This window comes from Rhinolophus sinicus, linkage group LG03 (genome assembly GCF_036562045.2).
Source record: "Rhinolophus sinicus isolate RSC01 linkage group LG03, ASM3656204v1, whole genome shotgun sequence".
Taxonomy (NCBI): domain Eukaryota; kingdom Metazoa; phylum Chordata; class Mammalia; order Chiroptera; family Rhinolophidae; genus Rhinolophus; species Rhinolophus sinicus.
In genome coordinates this window covers 96134806-96149843 of record NC_133753.1, presented here as the reverse complement: position 1 = coordinate 96149843, position 15038 = coordinate 96134806, and the positions used below count along the sequence as shown (strand labels likewise).

General features: G+C 47.6%; 1 protein-coding gene across 5 annotated transcripts in view; it reads left to right on the top strand.

The window, feature by feature from the left end:
* The window catches only part of CELF6 (CUGBP Elav-like family member 6), a 43413-nt gene extending 28376 nt beyond the window's left edge, over positions 1–15037 (top strand). For 4 of the 5 annotated variants that reach the window (XM_019735985.2, XM_074328227.1, XM_019735983.2 and 1 more), the window contains one exon: positions 768–2327. In XM_019735985.2, coding sequence (XP_019591544.2) covers positions 768–775 — 8 coding nt within the window. In that variant the 3' untranslated portion in view covers positions 776–2327. Of the gene's footprint in view, positions 1–767; positions 2328–14929 lie in introns of those variants that run through there. The other variant, XM_019735984.2, reaches the window with a different exon arrangement.
* The last annotated feature ends 1 nt before the right edge of the window (position 15038 follows it).

The window sequence follows — 15038 nt, the reverse complement described above, 5'->3', positions numbered from 1 at the left end:
TCTGGGAGAGAAGAGCCAGGAGTTTAGGAGGAACCCTTAGTTGGAGATGTTTTTCCTTCCATCCAAGGACTGAGATAAATTAGGCAACATTCTTTTCCCCATCGTCTGGGAGTGACAATTAACAGCAAGATCCAACCAGTTAGTTTTGCTCCCAGGATAGCCGCAGTGGGCCACGGGAATAGAGAACTCCTGCTGAAGGAGGGCAGAGGGATGGAGAATGAGACTAGAAAAGTAGGTTTAGGCCAGCTTGTGAAGGGTCTTAAAGGCCATGAGTTTGGACTTTATTCTGAAGATGGTAGAGAACCATGAGGAGTTCAGGTGAAGAAAGGACACAGTGTAAGGGCTGGGTAGTGTCAATGAACGCGGAGAGGAGGAGAGAAGCAAGTATGCTGAAGAAGCAGCGCCTGCGGGGCCTGGTGGGTGACGGGGAAGGAGACACCAGGCTGTTAGGTTTCTGGCAGGGCCAGCTGCCTGCGACTTTTAGAGACTTGCTATCTCAGATGGTCCTCGTGGCCCTGCCTCACTTGAGTTAACCCTGGGAGCCCTCTGGGGTGGGTGCTGGGCTGAAGTCATCTGCCGAGGACCCAGAGCCTGGCTTCAGTGAATCAGGCTGCTGCCTTCGCCCTACCGTAGCTCTGCTCTTCTGGAAGAGAAGCCCAGCCACTCACCCAAGCCGTCATTGATGGGGCAAGCTGCTGTTCTTGTCTTGCCCTCCAGAGTTATTTTTGCCTCCCTCCCCCACCCTTACCAATTCATACCAATAACAGATACCTAAGAGTGAGAAGAAGGAAAGGAAAACACAGAAGCGCTTGAGCAGCCCTTCTTGAAGGAGCAGCCGCAGCCAGAGGTGGATTGGACCCAAGACCGACGCCTGGGGCTCAGGCCACTTTGAGGATTGTTTTCATCACGTGGGTTGTGCTGTGCCTGTGGCTAGAGCTCAGTCTGGCAAGGCAGCTGGGGCTGGCTGAGGACTGACTGTCTAGGGGAACCAGCAGGGGCCCTTGGGGGTGCCAAGGGCTTCTCCGCAAGGGAAGCCCAGATTTACTTCTTTCAAAATCATATCATTCCTTAGAGTTTAGGGACCAAAGGACTATTGCTTTTTTAAGAATATATATATATATATATATATATAAATTAAAACAAAGAAAACAAACAAACAAACAAAAACTCACAAAAGACAGTATAGAGTCTCATAAAAGCTGCCTTTAACTATCCCTAGGAGACAGGGTGAAGGAGACCTTTAAAAGTCCCAGCCTAGGCAGAAGGGGGCTGTGGGAAGACTGTTCTGTGTCTCATTCTCTCTTAAACCATCTCCCCACCCGCCTTTTGAAGATAATGGACTGAGGTATAGGCTCAGACGCAGGTAACAAGAGCGTTACGGAAGCAGTGAACCCACAATCCCCAAACTCCTGAACAAGCGTCGGGAGGAGCTCTGGCCGCCCAGACAGGCCACCTAGCCAGCAGGAGTGGGAACCACTGCTTCCCCAGGCAGGAAGAAAGAGGGAGTGGGGGCCACCCTAGCTTTTCCCTTCCCCTTCCAGGTAGACAGAGGCCCTGCCTTTGGCTGAGCCGAGACACCTCCTGTGTCCCCCTCACCTCGAGCCAGCCCCAATATCCCCTCGCTCCAGGCCACCTTCTGACTCAAAGTCTAAGTTTGCCCACCTGTAAAGTAGATTCAGGATATATGTAGAGGGCTGTGACAACAGACTTGGAAGGTTTGCTACTGTATATACTGCCATTGAGAAGGGGATAATTTTCAATATGTAGAAGCTTCAGAATTTAGAGGTCCCTCTTTACACGGGACCTGGGAGGGAAGTAGACGTTTTGCCAAAATACTTCTTCATTCCTTTAAAAAGTACATCTTTCCTATGCAAGAGTGTCTCACATGTGCTTATCCAAGGTGCTTCTAGATGGTGAGCAGTGTTCAGCTTAGAAGTGGTGTGTGCTCTGTCTGTCCGTCTTTGTCTGTCTGTTGTATACAGTGGGTGCCATATAAAGCTGATCAAGGGTGGTGCTTTCTGCCTGCTTCTGTGAGATGGGCAAAAGATTTCAGCTTAGAACACCATGACTCACCTTGCCTTGGTCAGCCTTTTCTGGGCCTGCAGGGCCTTGCACATATTTTTCCCTGAGGAGAATTTCTTCTCCACCCCGTAGACATGGATCAAACTAGTCTGGGGTCCCAGCTGTGTGGTGGGCACTCTGATCCCCAGGTGTTACTGAGGCTGGAGGCCTCGCATCTGATAGCACATCAGACAGTAAGGATGTGGGGGTGGGGTTGGAGGGTTCCTCCTTCATGACAGTTTCTAAGAAAACTTGTTTCCACCTGTTCCTCTGTCTTTGACTCATTTTTGGAGGGAATGGGATGAAAAATAGATCCGATAATAACATTACCAGGTAAGGTGTGGTGTATATCAACTAATAATTTCCAACTGAGAAAGGAACCAGTGTCAAGGGCATCTGTACATCAGCACAGTGCTGACACATAGACTAACCACCCTGGACAAAGATGGAGCTATATAGCACCTGCACATTCAAACAGATATTCAGATGGAGGTATAGCGGCCCTTCGGTACTAAGTGCTAAGCGCTGTGCTAGGAGCTGGGGCTCAGGCATGTGCTAAGTACCCAAAGTTAGGAGAAAAGACACACCAGTCATGTCCTTATAATGGAGGACCACACAGGGTCTGTGATAACATGAAGGAGAGTACTAATTCAGACTTGACTGGAGATCAGAAAATGTTTCCTGAAGGAAATGAAAGGAGGGAGGGGTCTTTGAGGTTGAACTGGGGACAGCTGCATCATTTTGATAAACCATCTTTATTGCCAAGAAATAATCATGGTTACCATTTATTCAGTGCCTCTTATGTGGCAGATAATGGGTACCAAGACCCTTTTCCCATTCCCTGAGCCTTAACTCATTAAGTCATGTTAAAACACTTGAACCAAAATGGCATTTAAAAGTATTTTGCTTCGTGGTTAGGGACGGGCAGATTATGGCAATGCTGCAGGGGTTGGCAAGGTCAAGACCAGGAGTCAGCAAGCTATGGGCTGAGGGCACATCTGGCCTGCAGTCTGTTTTTGTATGGGCTACAAGCTAAGAATGGTTGTTACATTTGTGAAGGATCGTAAAAATAACACAAAGGGAATATGAGACCGAGATGATACGTGGCCCACAAAGCCTAACGTTTTTATCTGATCCTTTAGACAAAAAGTTTGCTGACTCCTATAAGATCAGGAAAGACTTGTGTAATGTTTAATGAGTTTGAACAACATGGTGTTTGTGTGTCTGTCGTGTGTGCATGTGTTAGTCTCAACCTTTTCAGCTGCAAGTGTCAAAAACCTAACTCAAACATGTTTAAGCCAATAGGAAATTGATTGGCTTACATAACTGGCAAATCAAAGGATGTGTCTGCCTTCGGGCATGACTGGATCTAAGGGTTCAAATGATGATGTCTCCATCTCTTGGCTCTGTTTCCTTCTTTATGTTGGCCTCACTAGCTCTAGTTCTAAAGTCCTAGGGAAGACTGGCCAGAGTGGACATGTGACTACCTCCAGTGTGGATGAGTAGGCCACTTCCCCAGGACTGTGTGGAGGGGAGAAATGGGTCTCTAAAGGAAGGGGTGATGGGCAGATAAGCAATATACATCTACTATATTCCACCCTTTTATTGCTCAGCATCCACTTATACTTTTGTTGACAAACATACTCATGCAATCTCAAAAGTGTGCCTCCCTAATGGTGCAATAATCCTAGCAAAAAACATACCCACTTCCCAGTGGAAGACAAAACAGAATCATGTCCAGTTGCTTTAGCCCAAAGTCCCTTTGTGATGTGCAGTTCTTGATCAGGTCTGGATATAATTTGTTATGATTTTACAATCTATGGCTAAAAGATAAATTTAGCTATACCTACATAACTAATATGAAATAGTGGAGGAAAATGGGATAATCATTTTTTTGCATAGTTTGCTTTTCGTTTTTAACACAAAACAATATACTACACATATTATTTTCCAGTTATTTTAACAATAATCTTTAAGATTTTGTAGAATTAACACATACTTTTTAAATGCTTTCTTGCATTCTCTAAAGATAACTATTTCTTAGAAAAAAAACACACCTTCCATTTGGAATAGGAGAGAAGAGAAAACACTGGCCACTAATCTATAGCTTATAAGCATATCCTTCTGGACAGTGGAGTAAGTTTCTTGGTCAACAAAACTGATTGCTTTTGGTCCTTTCCACTGGGAAATATATCCTTTATCCATTCTCCTTTATGAACATGCCTGAGAGGATGACCCTTCTGGAATTGAAGCGTTGCTCTTTTCTTTGGACAGAATTTTGGGCCTAAAGATTGCCTTACAGATTATGTATTCCCAGATCTCTGTTTGCCATGTGTGCAGGTCCTCTGGTCATACAATGCCTTTCCAACTGATTGATTTGGCTCCAACTGATTGATTTGGCTCTCCATGAGCTCGTAACCATCATCAAGAATCTTGCTCGGTCCTTGTGTTTGAGTCTGGATCTGGCCCTTGTGGTTTCTGTCTCTAGCAACAGGTCACACTTTGCCCATTTTCCTCCCCCTCAGCTTCATGGCTTCCATAATGGCCTATGTATGGCGATAAGTCAACCTTAATCTGCCCAGTGCACCAGAGAGAGATTACCTACCCAACACTTGGCTGGCTCAAGCTCCCTGAACAGATAGTCAAAATCCCTGAATGGCAGTTGCTCCTAGGCCTCAGCCCCAAGGAGATGCTTAGGACAGGGGTAAGGCAACCACACGAGCACTCATTCTGGCTGACGTGCAGCTTGCTTCACTCCTCACCCTCCGGCTCTGGTCCATTACTCCACTGAGGCCACATCACCAAAGCACTCCTGAAGGGAGTCTGTCCATGGACCCCAAATTTGGGGGCCTTTTGAGAACTTGTACAACTTGAGGACTGTGGGCAGAGTCTTTAGCCTTCAGCAGGGCCACTGGGATTTCTCTCTCTGGGTATCTTAGATGTAGTGACCTTAGGTCTGAGATGGGACTTATGAGCTCTGACCTTGGAAGCCACTCTGGATCTACTGTGTGCTCTGACCAGACCTGGCGACTCGCGTCTGTCCCAGTGGAACAGAACATACATGCAATACCCTCAAAAGAGGGTGCTAAGGATGTGGGGATCCCATAACTTCTTTTGATCCTTTCCAGCTTTGGTTGTAATCCTTGGGCATCTGCTTTCCTGACTGCACCTGCCTGCATTGTGACAAGAACAAACCCAGAAGGGACTCAGAGGATACGTTTGACCTCTGGTCCTCCCCTCACAGCCAATACATTTGCACAACTATATTACACAGCCCTGTGTTCTTTGGAAGAGCCAACAAAGGAAGACACCTCCCAGACTCAGGGAGCTCAGAGCCAGTGCAGGCTGTGCAGCTGCCCTGGCAACCTGAGCCATGTTCAGTCTGCAAAGAGGTGACCGCGTCTGTGCCAAGTGCCACTCTTTTTCTCCCCTGGATTCTGACATCGCTATTACAATGTCCTCCACCCTCTAGCATCCTGGGCCAGCCTTTGACTGGCCATCTGTAGAGGAGGCTTTGAACTTCCAGGGTCTGGCCTCTTGCCCTATAGTTGCCAAAAAGCACAGAGACCCAGAAGGCAGAGCAGGGTGCAAACATGGGTCTGACTTCCCAAGAAAAGTCTTAGATGCCCAGGAGAAAATGCAGGGAACCATAAAAAGAGCCTGTGAAATGGGCTTCATATTCTATAGAGTAGGCCAGAAATGTCCTGAGCCGGCGCTTTGGCACTGGGCCCATTACAAGAAGCCGGCAGACTGGGCTACATTCCCTGCATTTGAAGAGGAAAAATCAGTTGTGTCCTCAGGACCGTCTTGTTACTGTTGGGACCAATGCTGGGATGGGGGCATTGACTGTGGTTCTGTGTCTTAACCCAAGCAGACTCTAAGGCAAGGATTAAAGTGCTTACACTTTTTTGGGAGATGGGAGCCCAGCTCAGTGAGAGGGGAGAAGAGATGGGAGGCGAGGGAAGATGTAAGATGATGCATTACTGTATTGGCCACTGCTTCACAGGAGCCGGGAGCACAGAGAAGGTCTCCTGACAGGTGGTTTGCTAAGTTCATGGTGTTTGCAAGGAGAAACCGCACGTTGGAGCAGCTCACCAAGAAGAGAACTGAGAGGGAATTTATTTAGCGGTTCCCCTTGTCTCTTGTTTTCTGCTGGCCAAGGTGCACCCCGGAGAGTGCTAACTCCACTTCTGAGCTGCATCATTGCCCTCTGGGTGTCTGCTTGGGAAGTCAGATCCCATGGCCTGCCAGGTGGTATTTCTACCACAGGTGTGGAAATGGAGGGGCTACTCGGCGTAGGTGGGGTGCCAACCAAGACAGAGAAAGGAGGAGGTGGCCCAGGGAGTCCAATAAGGTGCATGAGGTTTGTGACCAACACATCTCACTCTCCCACAGGGTTCATAGCCAAGGTCTCCAGGCACCAGAACCCTCAGCGCCATCTGGATGCTAAGTGAAATAAGGATTATTTAATTTGGGAAGAAACAAAAGAAGCATTCAGGCGTAATGTGGAGGATTAGGCTTTTTCTCTGGAACGTCCCAAGCTCTAAGCTCCAATATCTCCTGTTGGATTTCCTACCTGAATGCCTTTGTTCTCACTCACTTTAGCTAGGGGAAGAGGATCTGGTTTTCATAATCTATAAGACACATGGTTATCTGACCCTTGGCAGTTTAGCTTTCTGGCCACAGGCAGAAAAGGCAACTCTACACAAAGCTGAGTATGGCTCTGGTTCTGCTAGCATGGAAGAAAGCTGAACTGCATGACCTTATTGAAAATCTTGAGAAGACGCCAGCGTACTCCAACATTCAGACAACTACCCAGTGTGTCCCTGAATTCTCCATCTATGATGGATATATGACCCAAATCTCAAGATAAAATAGAAGACCACTTAACCAGCTGATTTGATACCACATGACAGGGTTTTTCAACCCTCCTTCTCAGCCAAGGATCATCAGATCCCCACTGCCTCCATTTCATTTTAGTCCTGCCAACTCTACATTTTAGAGTCTGTTGTTTTGCACACTCCATTCCATTTCTGTATTAGGATTCCTTTAATTACAAGTAATAGGAAGCCACAGAAGCCAGCAAGAAGGGAACTGTGTGGTGGTATTACTGACTTCAGGTAGGGCTGGATTCAGGGCTCAAATGAAAAACCATGTCTCTCCTGCTCCATCTCTCAGAGCTCTGCTTTGCTTTGGGCCTTGGTGCCATTCTCTTTCCTGCCATAGACACAATTTTTCCAAGTGGCAGAGAGAACTAAGTGCCAGCAGCTTCAATCACATATGCTCCTAGCACCATGGCCTCAAAAGCAAGAGAGCTTTGAGGGGAATATTATGATTGGTTCTACTTAGGTCACAAACCCATACCTAAATTAATCATTTTGGTCAGGGTGATGGAGTCTCCTGTCTGGTCTGATGGGTCATGTATCCATCTCTTTGAGGTGGAAGAGGGGAGGGGGCTGAAGTTGCACTGTAACTGTCAGCCCCACCAAGTACTTACGGAGCGGAAACACATGTCCTTCATGGTCTGGAAGAATGAGTAATTTGGCTTAGATGGAGTGTAGGATGCAGGTGAGGGAGCGGTAAAAGTCTAGTAGGAGGCAGATCCTAAGAAAAGGGTACGTTTTACCCTGGGGGCAGTAGGGAGCCATGGAAGGATTTCCATAGAGGAGTGAGGTGATCAGATTTGAGTTTTAGAAAGATTCCCTTGGGCAGCTAAGTGGAGAACACATCAGAGGAGTAGACACTGGGATGGGAGGTTTAGTTAGGAGGCTAGAACAATGGTTCTGTTGAGGACATAGGAATATAAAGGAAGGATTTACTTAAGATGTATTAAGGGGTAAAATTTAAGGTGTTCAAAAGGGGAAATCAGTTCAGTTTAAGTGAGGGTGAGAAAAGTCTAAGAGGTTTCCCTCTCAGGGTTCAGACTGACCATGTCATAGGTGCTATTTACTAAGCCAGGAACATGAAGCAGATGCAGGTTGAGATGAAGATGAGTTTGTCTGTCCGTCATACAAGTTGAGTTTTCTAAAAGGCATCTTATCCAAGGCAACTTGAAACTCCAGAGGTAAGAGATGGAGATGTAGACTGGGGAGTCCTGGTCACTTGCAGTCAGGGTGTCACACAGACAGATTTAAACAGAAAAGCATCTGTTGAAAGGGTACTGGGTGGATCACAAGATTGCCAAGCAGGAGACACAAGCTTGGAAAATAAGCAGGAACAATGGGAGGCCAATCCAACAGAGCAAAAGCCAAAATCAGGTGCCAGAACCAGCCCAGCGACAATACTGAAACTCTCACCATCACTGGACACTGGATGGCAGTACAACCAGTGCCCACACCACTACAGCCCTCCAACATGGGATCAAGCTGACCCTACTGTGGCCACGGTCACCAGGATGAGTTATCTGTGGTTCTATTTCTCTGAATTATTTACTCTGGAATCAACATTTCTGGGGCTACGTGACCAGGCCTAGGTCACATGCCTCTGTTTTAGCTGCCAAAAAGCTGGGAAAGCAAAGACCCAACCCTTTTGATGTCTGTCACAGAAGGTGGGTTGCTTACCTCCAAGACTTTGTAACATAGAAAAGGGATTCAGATCTAGACATCCCCAAATTACCAAGTTCTGCTCCAGCTGGAATCTCTAATGAGGTCACTGGGAATGGTGAGGGCAGAAATGAGTGTGGATCGAGCTGGTTTTTGTTGTAGTTTGTTTCCGTTTAAACAGTGAATGACAGAAGAGGAGTCTATTAAGGATGCTGAGAAGAAGCCATGTAAGGTGTAGGAGGAAACTGGAAGAGAATAGCCCATGGGAGCCGACAGAGGAAAGGGACGCAGGGGCTCGACGATGCCAAATGACATCAAGCCACCAAATAAGTTCAGCCTGGAATTTTCCAATGGGTTTGGCAGTTTGGAAGTCATTTATAACTTAGGTGCAAGTATTTTCAGTAGACATTTTGGGGAGAGGTCAGATGGCACTAGATTTAAGGAATAACATGGAAGGTGAAGAAGTGGAGACAGGGAGAGGTGACTACTCCCTAGAAGCCTGGTTGAAGGCAAGAAAAAATGTGCAATAGCCAGTAGTGTACGGGATTAAACTTGGATTTTTTAAAAAGGTGGGGCTAGTTGATCAAGGTTATGTGCTGAGATCAAAGAGTAGGGGAAAGGAAAAGTGGGATATCCATGGAGAGGCATAAGTGAAGGAGGAAAGGAAATGAAATACACATCACCGTGAAAGGATTAACCCTGGGTTTCAAGGGAGACCTCTCTACATCTGAGAAAGAAGGGGTGGAAAGATTCAAATGTTTGGACAGTGCTGAAAATTGGGAGTGTTTCCCTCATAGCCTTTATTTTCTCTGTGAAGCGGAATGGGGCATGGTGGCAGAAGTGTGGAAGGACAGCGGGGGGTGCTGAGGGCCCAACTAGGGAGACAGAATCTGTAGTAGCTCTGTATTGAGTACAAGTTAATGTAAAAAATTTATTGTAGGTAATGGTGACTCATAGATCCCAAGGTCGGGGGCCTCAGGAAGAGCCTGAGAAGCTTCCAGAAACCAAAGAGCAGTCTCACCATTTCTGGTTTCTGCCTCTTCAAAAGCTATTATGGGGCCCTAGCTGGTGTGCTGTTTTAAGGAGTGTGGGGACAGAGCCAGGAGTGCAGTTTCCAGGCTCTCGGCCTCACGTGGAAAGGTGCTGGCTCAGGTAGTAAACAGCCATCAACTGTGATTGGACGGCCATCAGCTGTGGCTAGTTTGCCGTCAGCTGTAACCAGTGAGTCATTGGCCACTAATATAACTGCCGTGGATAGGCCAACAGCAAAATGGGGGTGTGGGGACAGAGCCCCAGAAAGCAGTTTCCAGGCTATCGGCCTCACATAGAAAGGTGCTGGCTCAGGTAGTAAATGGCCATCAACTGTGATTGGATGGCCATCAGCTGTGGCTAGTTGGCCGTCAGCTGTAACCAGTGAGCCATTGGCCACTAATATAACTGCCGTGGCTACGCCAACAGCAAAATGGGGGCTAGCAAGAAGATGGTGACTGAGCCTGCAAGCGCGGATTGCAGTTAGCACGGCGGGTTGCGGACAGTGTGGCTCCTGCTTCCTGTGTCTCCAACCCAGCCGCCAGCGAGAATATAGTAGTATGACTCCCCTACCTATGGTTCCGTGGGTGTTCCTTTTTGTCCTCACCATATCCTGTGTTCTTATGTGGGGAGCGGGAGCAGAGACCTCGCAGGCTGCCCCACAGGACAAATGGCGGAGCGAGCAGGGTCCCCGGCATGACAGGGAGCACAACCATCTCGTTCCCCAAACACTCTGAATTTCTGCCCTCTGAGACTGAGTCCTGTTATTTTATAGCCCTCACTTTTTTCCGGCGTTATAAACAATGGGTATAACAAACTAATGTTGCGACAGTGTTGTCGCCCAGGCTGAGTGACAAGGTGAGAAGAGGGGGGCATCAAAAAGGAGAAGGAGTCAGAAAGGAGATGCTGAGGTTATTCAAATGCAAAAATATCACTGGGAAAATTCCGACTGAGGCCAGCTCAGGAGGGATAGATACAACATGCGTTTATATTACTCATGGCCAAAGCCTTCCTGTATGTGCCGGGTCCAGATGAAAAGGGAGAGAGGAAGGAAAGGAGATCTAAGATAAGCCTTTCCTCATTCGTGCTGATAGTAAAGAGGGGCATGTGGGAGCCTCAAGACACCCATTTCTGATAAGGATGAGGTCTGGCCATGTCTGAGGTTAATTCTGTGTTTCCCCGGAAATAAGACCTAGCTGGACCACCAGCTCTAACGCGTCTTTTGAAGCAAAAATTAATATAAGACCCGGTATTATATTATATTATACCCAGTCTTATATAAGACCCAATCATATTATAGTAAATTAAGACTGGGTATTATATTATATTATATTATATTATATTATATATTATATAAGACCCAGTATTATATCTGGTATTATATTATATTATACCCAGTATTATATTTCATTATTATATTATATTATACCAGGTCTTATATTAAAATAAGACTGGGTCTTATATTAATTTTTGCTCCGAAAGATGCATTAGAGCTGATGGTCCAGCTAGGTCTTGTTTTCGGGGAAACACGGTAAACATGGTAACTGTAATAATCACAGTTACAACTTCTATTTATGGATTACAGTAAGTCCATAGGTTCTTGGAAACTGCGACTTTAAGTGAAACAATATAAAACGGAACCAATTTGACCACAGGCTAATTGATATCAACATAAGTTAAGTTCCTATGACATATTCCTTGTCACAAAACATCACCAAACTTCTAAATAAAGACCCAAAACCCTTCTAATATTAAACATTGACATAAATGTGAGCTATACACACATTTAAGAAAGATGAATAAAAACAAGGTAATTATTTTCCAACCGTCTTATTCCAGTTCAGGATCACAGGTAGATGGAGCCTTCCCAGCTGCTTATGGCGCAAGGCAGGACCCACTCTGGACAGGATGCCCTTCCATCCCAGGGTCACTCCCACCCATCCACACTTATTCAGACTGGGACAACAGGGACATGCCAATTCACCTCACATGCACATCTCTGGGATGTGGGAAGAAACTGAAGTCCCCAGTGGAAACCCACACAGACATGGGGAGAGTGTGCAGAGTCCACACAGACAATGGCCCTGCTGGAGATCAAAACATTTTTTTCATCAATGTTGTAACAAAATGACATTGAGTGAAACAAGGTTATCTGAGGACGTGCTGTACTTCCTAGTCCTAGGTACTCCACTGGTTACTTTATATGTACAGTTGACTCTTGAACGGCATGGGTTTGAACTGCTCGGGTTCACTTAATATGCAGATTTTTATCAAAAATACATAATTGGCCCTTTGTAACTGCAGATTTTGTATCTGCTGATTTAGCCAACCCTGGATGGAAAATAGTATATTTGATTCATGGTTGGGTATCTGTGGATGCAGAGGGCTGACTGTATGCATTGTTGTACGCCATTTTACATAAAAGACTTGAGCATCTGCGGATTTTGGTATTTGCGGGGGCCTGGAACCAATCCCCAATGGATACCGAGGAATGACTGTAGTTAAGTTTTGGGGGAGTCAAGTTACATGTGGATTTTTGACTGGGGGTCCCCCTAACTCCTGCATTGTTCAAGGGTCAACTGTATTAGGTTAAACCATATGAAATTGCAGTATTTGACTCTTTATATCTTACAAAAAGGCACTTGCATATGGTTCAACCTACCATTGCATTTCATCCTCTAGAACAGCTCCACTAAATAGATATTATTGTCCCCACTTTCCAGACGAGAAAATTAAGACTCAGAAATGAGGGTGAACAGTCAATGTATGCTGAAACCAAGCTTTGAACCCTGCCGACGAAGGAACATCCAAACCTGTAGAAAGCTTGATAAGAATTTATTTGAGCCAAGATTTTGAGGACACTCCTAGAAACAAGTTCTCAACAGGTTTAGAAGATGCTCGGAAATGGGCAGTTTTGCAGCTTATTTTATACGTTTAGAATCAAGAGAGAAAATATAAGGAAGGTTACATTGAAATCTATTGGTGGTAGATTGGGGAGGCAGGAGAAAGCTAAGCGGGGAAATGCCTAGGATTGGGTAGAAAGTAAGATGGAGAGATACATACTGTTTTTACATTGGGTGGTACAGGATAGTTAACATTTACAGTGAATAGAGATGGTATGCGGCAACACGATAACAAGGTCGAGGAGTGTCATGGTCTCCTGCTCTAGTGGTCTTGTGCTGTGATGCTGGCGGCTGTGCCTGGAGCGGTCTGAAGAAGAAAATTACTTTGGCATTTCAAGGGTATGTTATCCAAGACGCTGAAGAACAACGGACAGGGCTCACTTAAGGTAAAGATTGATCTTTGCTAAGGAAGATATAGGCCTGGGATGTGACTACCTGCCATTACCTACCCAGTTAGGAATTTATGATCAGACCAGCCTGTGTGGTTACTTTTGGTCACTGAGCTTGCCAGGCCTGCCACTTAGTCCCCTGAGCTTATCAGGTCTACTATGTTGCCCCTTTCTTTCACAACCGCATTGTCTGAATAGACAGTCAGGGTACTTTTCAGCTGCCAGTGGTGCAAATATGTTAAAACTTAGGAATTAAAAGACCCTGAGGTGTTTGACTCCCATTGGAAACCAGAGATTCTTGGAAATCAGTACCCTCTCAAGAGGCCCTTCTCAATCTCCATCTGCCCAGCGGGACCTCTAATGCGACGAGGCACCCGGGGATTGCGCTCCCTGATCATTCCTCCCAACCACACGAGGCGCCAAATGCCAACTGTCTCTTTCGAAGGGCCCTCCCTGCACCCGCAGAGCCCCTCTTGTTCCTCCACGCAACCGCCTCCAACCTCAGCATCAGAGGCCACCTTCGCTCCGTATCCCCCCTCCCCACCAGCCACTACCGCGCAGGCGCCCCGAGCCTGACGTCGGGCCCACAGCGGGCCCAGGGGCAGGCCGCGGGGCGGTTGGTCCGGAGCAGGCCACGTGGCTACGGCATCGCCGTGCGCGCCTGCGCAGAGTGGCTCAGCGCGCCCGTGACGGAAAGACGAGGCGTGAGGGAGCGCGACCTCGCCCGCCCGGCCCGGCCCCCGCCCCTTGGCCTGCCGCTCCGCCCCCGCGGGGCGTCCCGGGCCGCTCGTCCCCTCAGCGGCGGCCGCGCGCGGCCCGGGGTCGCCGTGAGTACTCGCGAGGCCGGCCTCTGGGGCGGTCGCCACGGGGACGGGGCGGGGCGGCCGGGCCGCGGGAAGGGTGCGGGGCCCGCCCCATCTCGGCCGGGGTGGATGAAGTGAGGGGTTTAAAGCGGGTGGCCGTGATCCGCCCTCTTAGGCTTGACAGGCTTCGCTCAAGGCCGGGCGCCTGGCGACACAGATCCGGCACAGAGCTTCTTTCCCGGGAGGCAGGTGTTGGTGCCTTTGGGGTCTCCGGAGGCAACCGGAGAAGAGCTCTAACTGCTCCCCTCAGGGAGGTCTCAGGGCCTGTCCTGGAAGCGCGGGTGGCCGCCCGTGTTTGGGGGCAAACCCCGTCCTCCCCGTCCACCGACATAGCGCTGGCTTGCTCGAATCTCCCTCTGTGGGTTCTCCCCCGCACTCTTGTTCAGTGGCCCCGTCTTTCTGAGAAAGGAGCACCCGTACGGAGCAGAGTAACCTCCTTTCCCAGGACCACAGAGCTGGGAGTCAAACCCAGAGTTTAACCGTGGAGATCTTTGACTAGATGTAAAGTTGTCATACCGGGAAGCGCCCGCGGACCTAGGGAAAGACCTTTGTGATCCAGACTTAAGGCTTATTTACATTTGGCCTAGTCCCAGGAAAATTCATAAAGCGTTCTATATTAGCTGCCATCATCCAAGCTAAACGCCGAGCTGAACGACACCCTTCTCTGGGAACACCTCACACAGTCTGTATTTGGCCCAGCTTCTCTTGAAAGGTTCCCTCCTTCACCTCCTTTCTCGCCTAATTCATGAACAACGTCTTTAGTTATAAGCACATCACGTGAAGATCGGATGTAGTTAGGATCTGTCAAATGTGCTTCAGTCCCAGTTGCACTCTACTGCTAAGCAAGTTGCTTGACGTCCCAACACTTGAGCGTTCTATGTATAACATGAAAGCTTTCAAATAGGTCATCTTTCAGGCTTATTCCTCTTGAAAATGTCTGTGATTCTATGAATTCTATGACTCGCCACTCCCTTTTCTCTTCAACTTGTGAATCTCTTCAGAGGAGTGGGCATTGAGAGTGGAAGGTGGGAGTCTGTTTCACTGTAACAGCCTGGTTTAAAAAAGATGGTGGTCTCTGAATTGTCTCTTCCCTGGACAAGAAAAATTCCCTCTCAACTACCTTTTTCTCCTTGTGATAACAGCAGAAACCAAGCCGCAACAATCCTTGGAGAGAAGCTAAGTGTTTCAGTGACGAAGACCTCCAGAAAGCTGGTACTTCCCGTCTACGCTGCCATCATCCTACCACCCAGC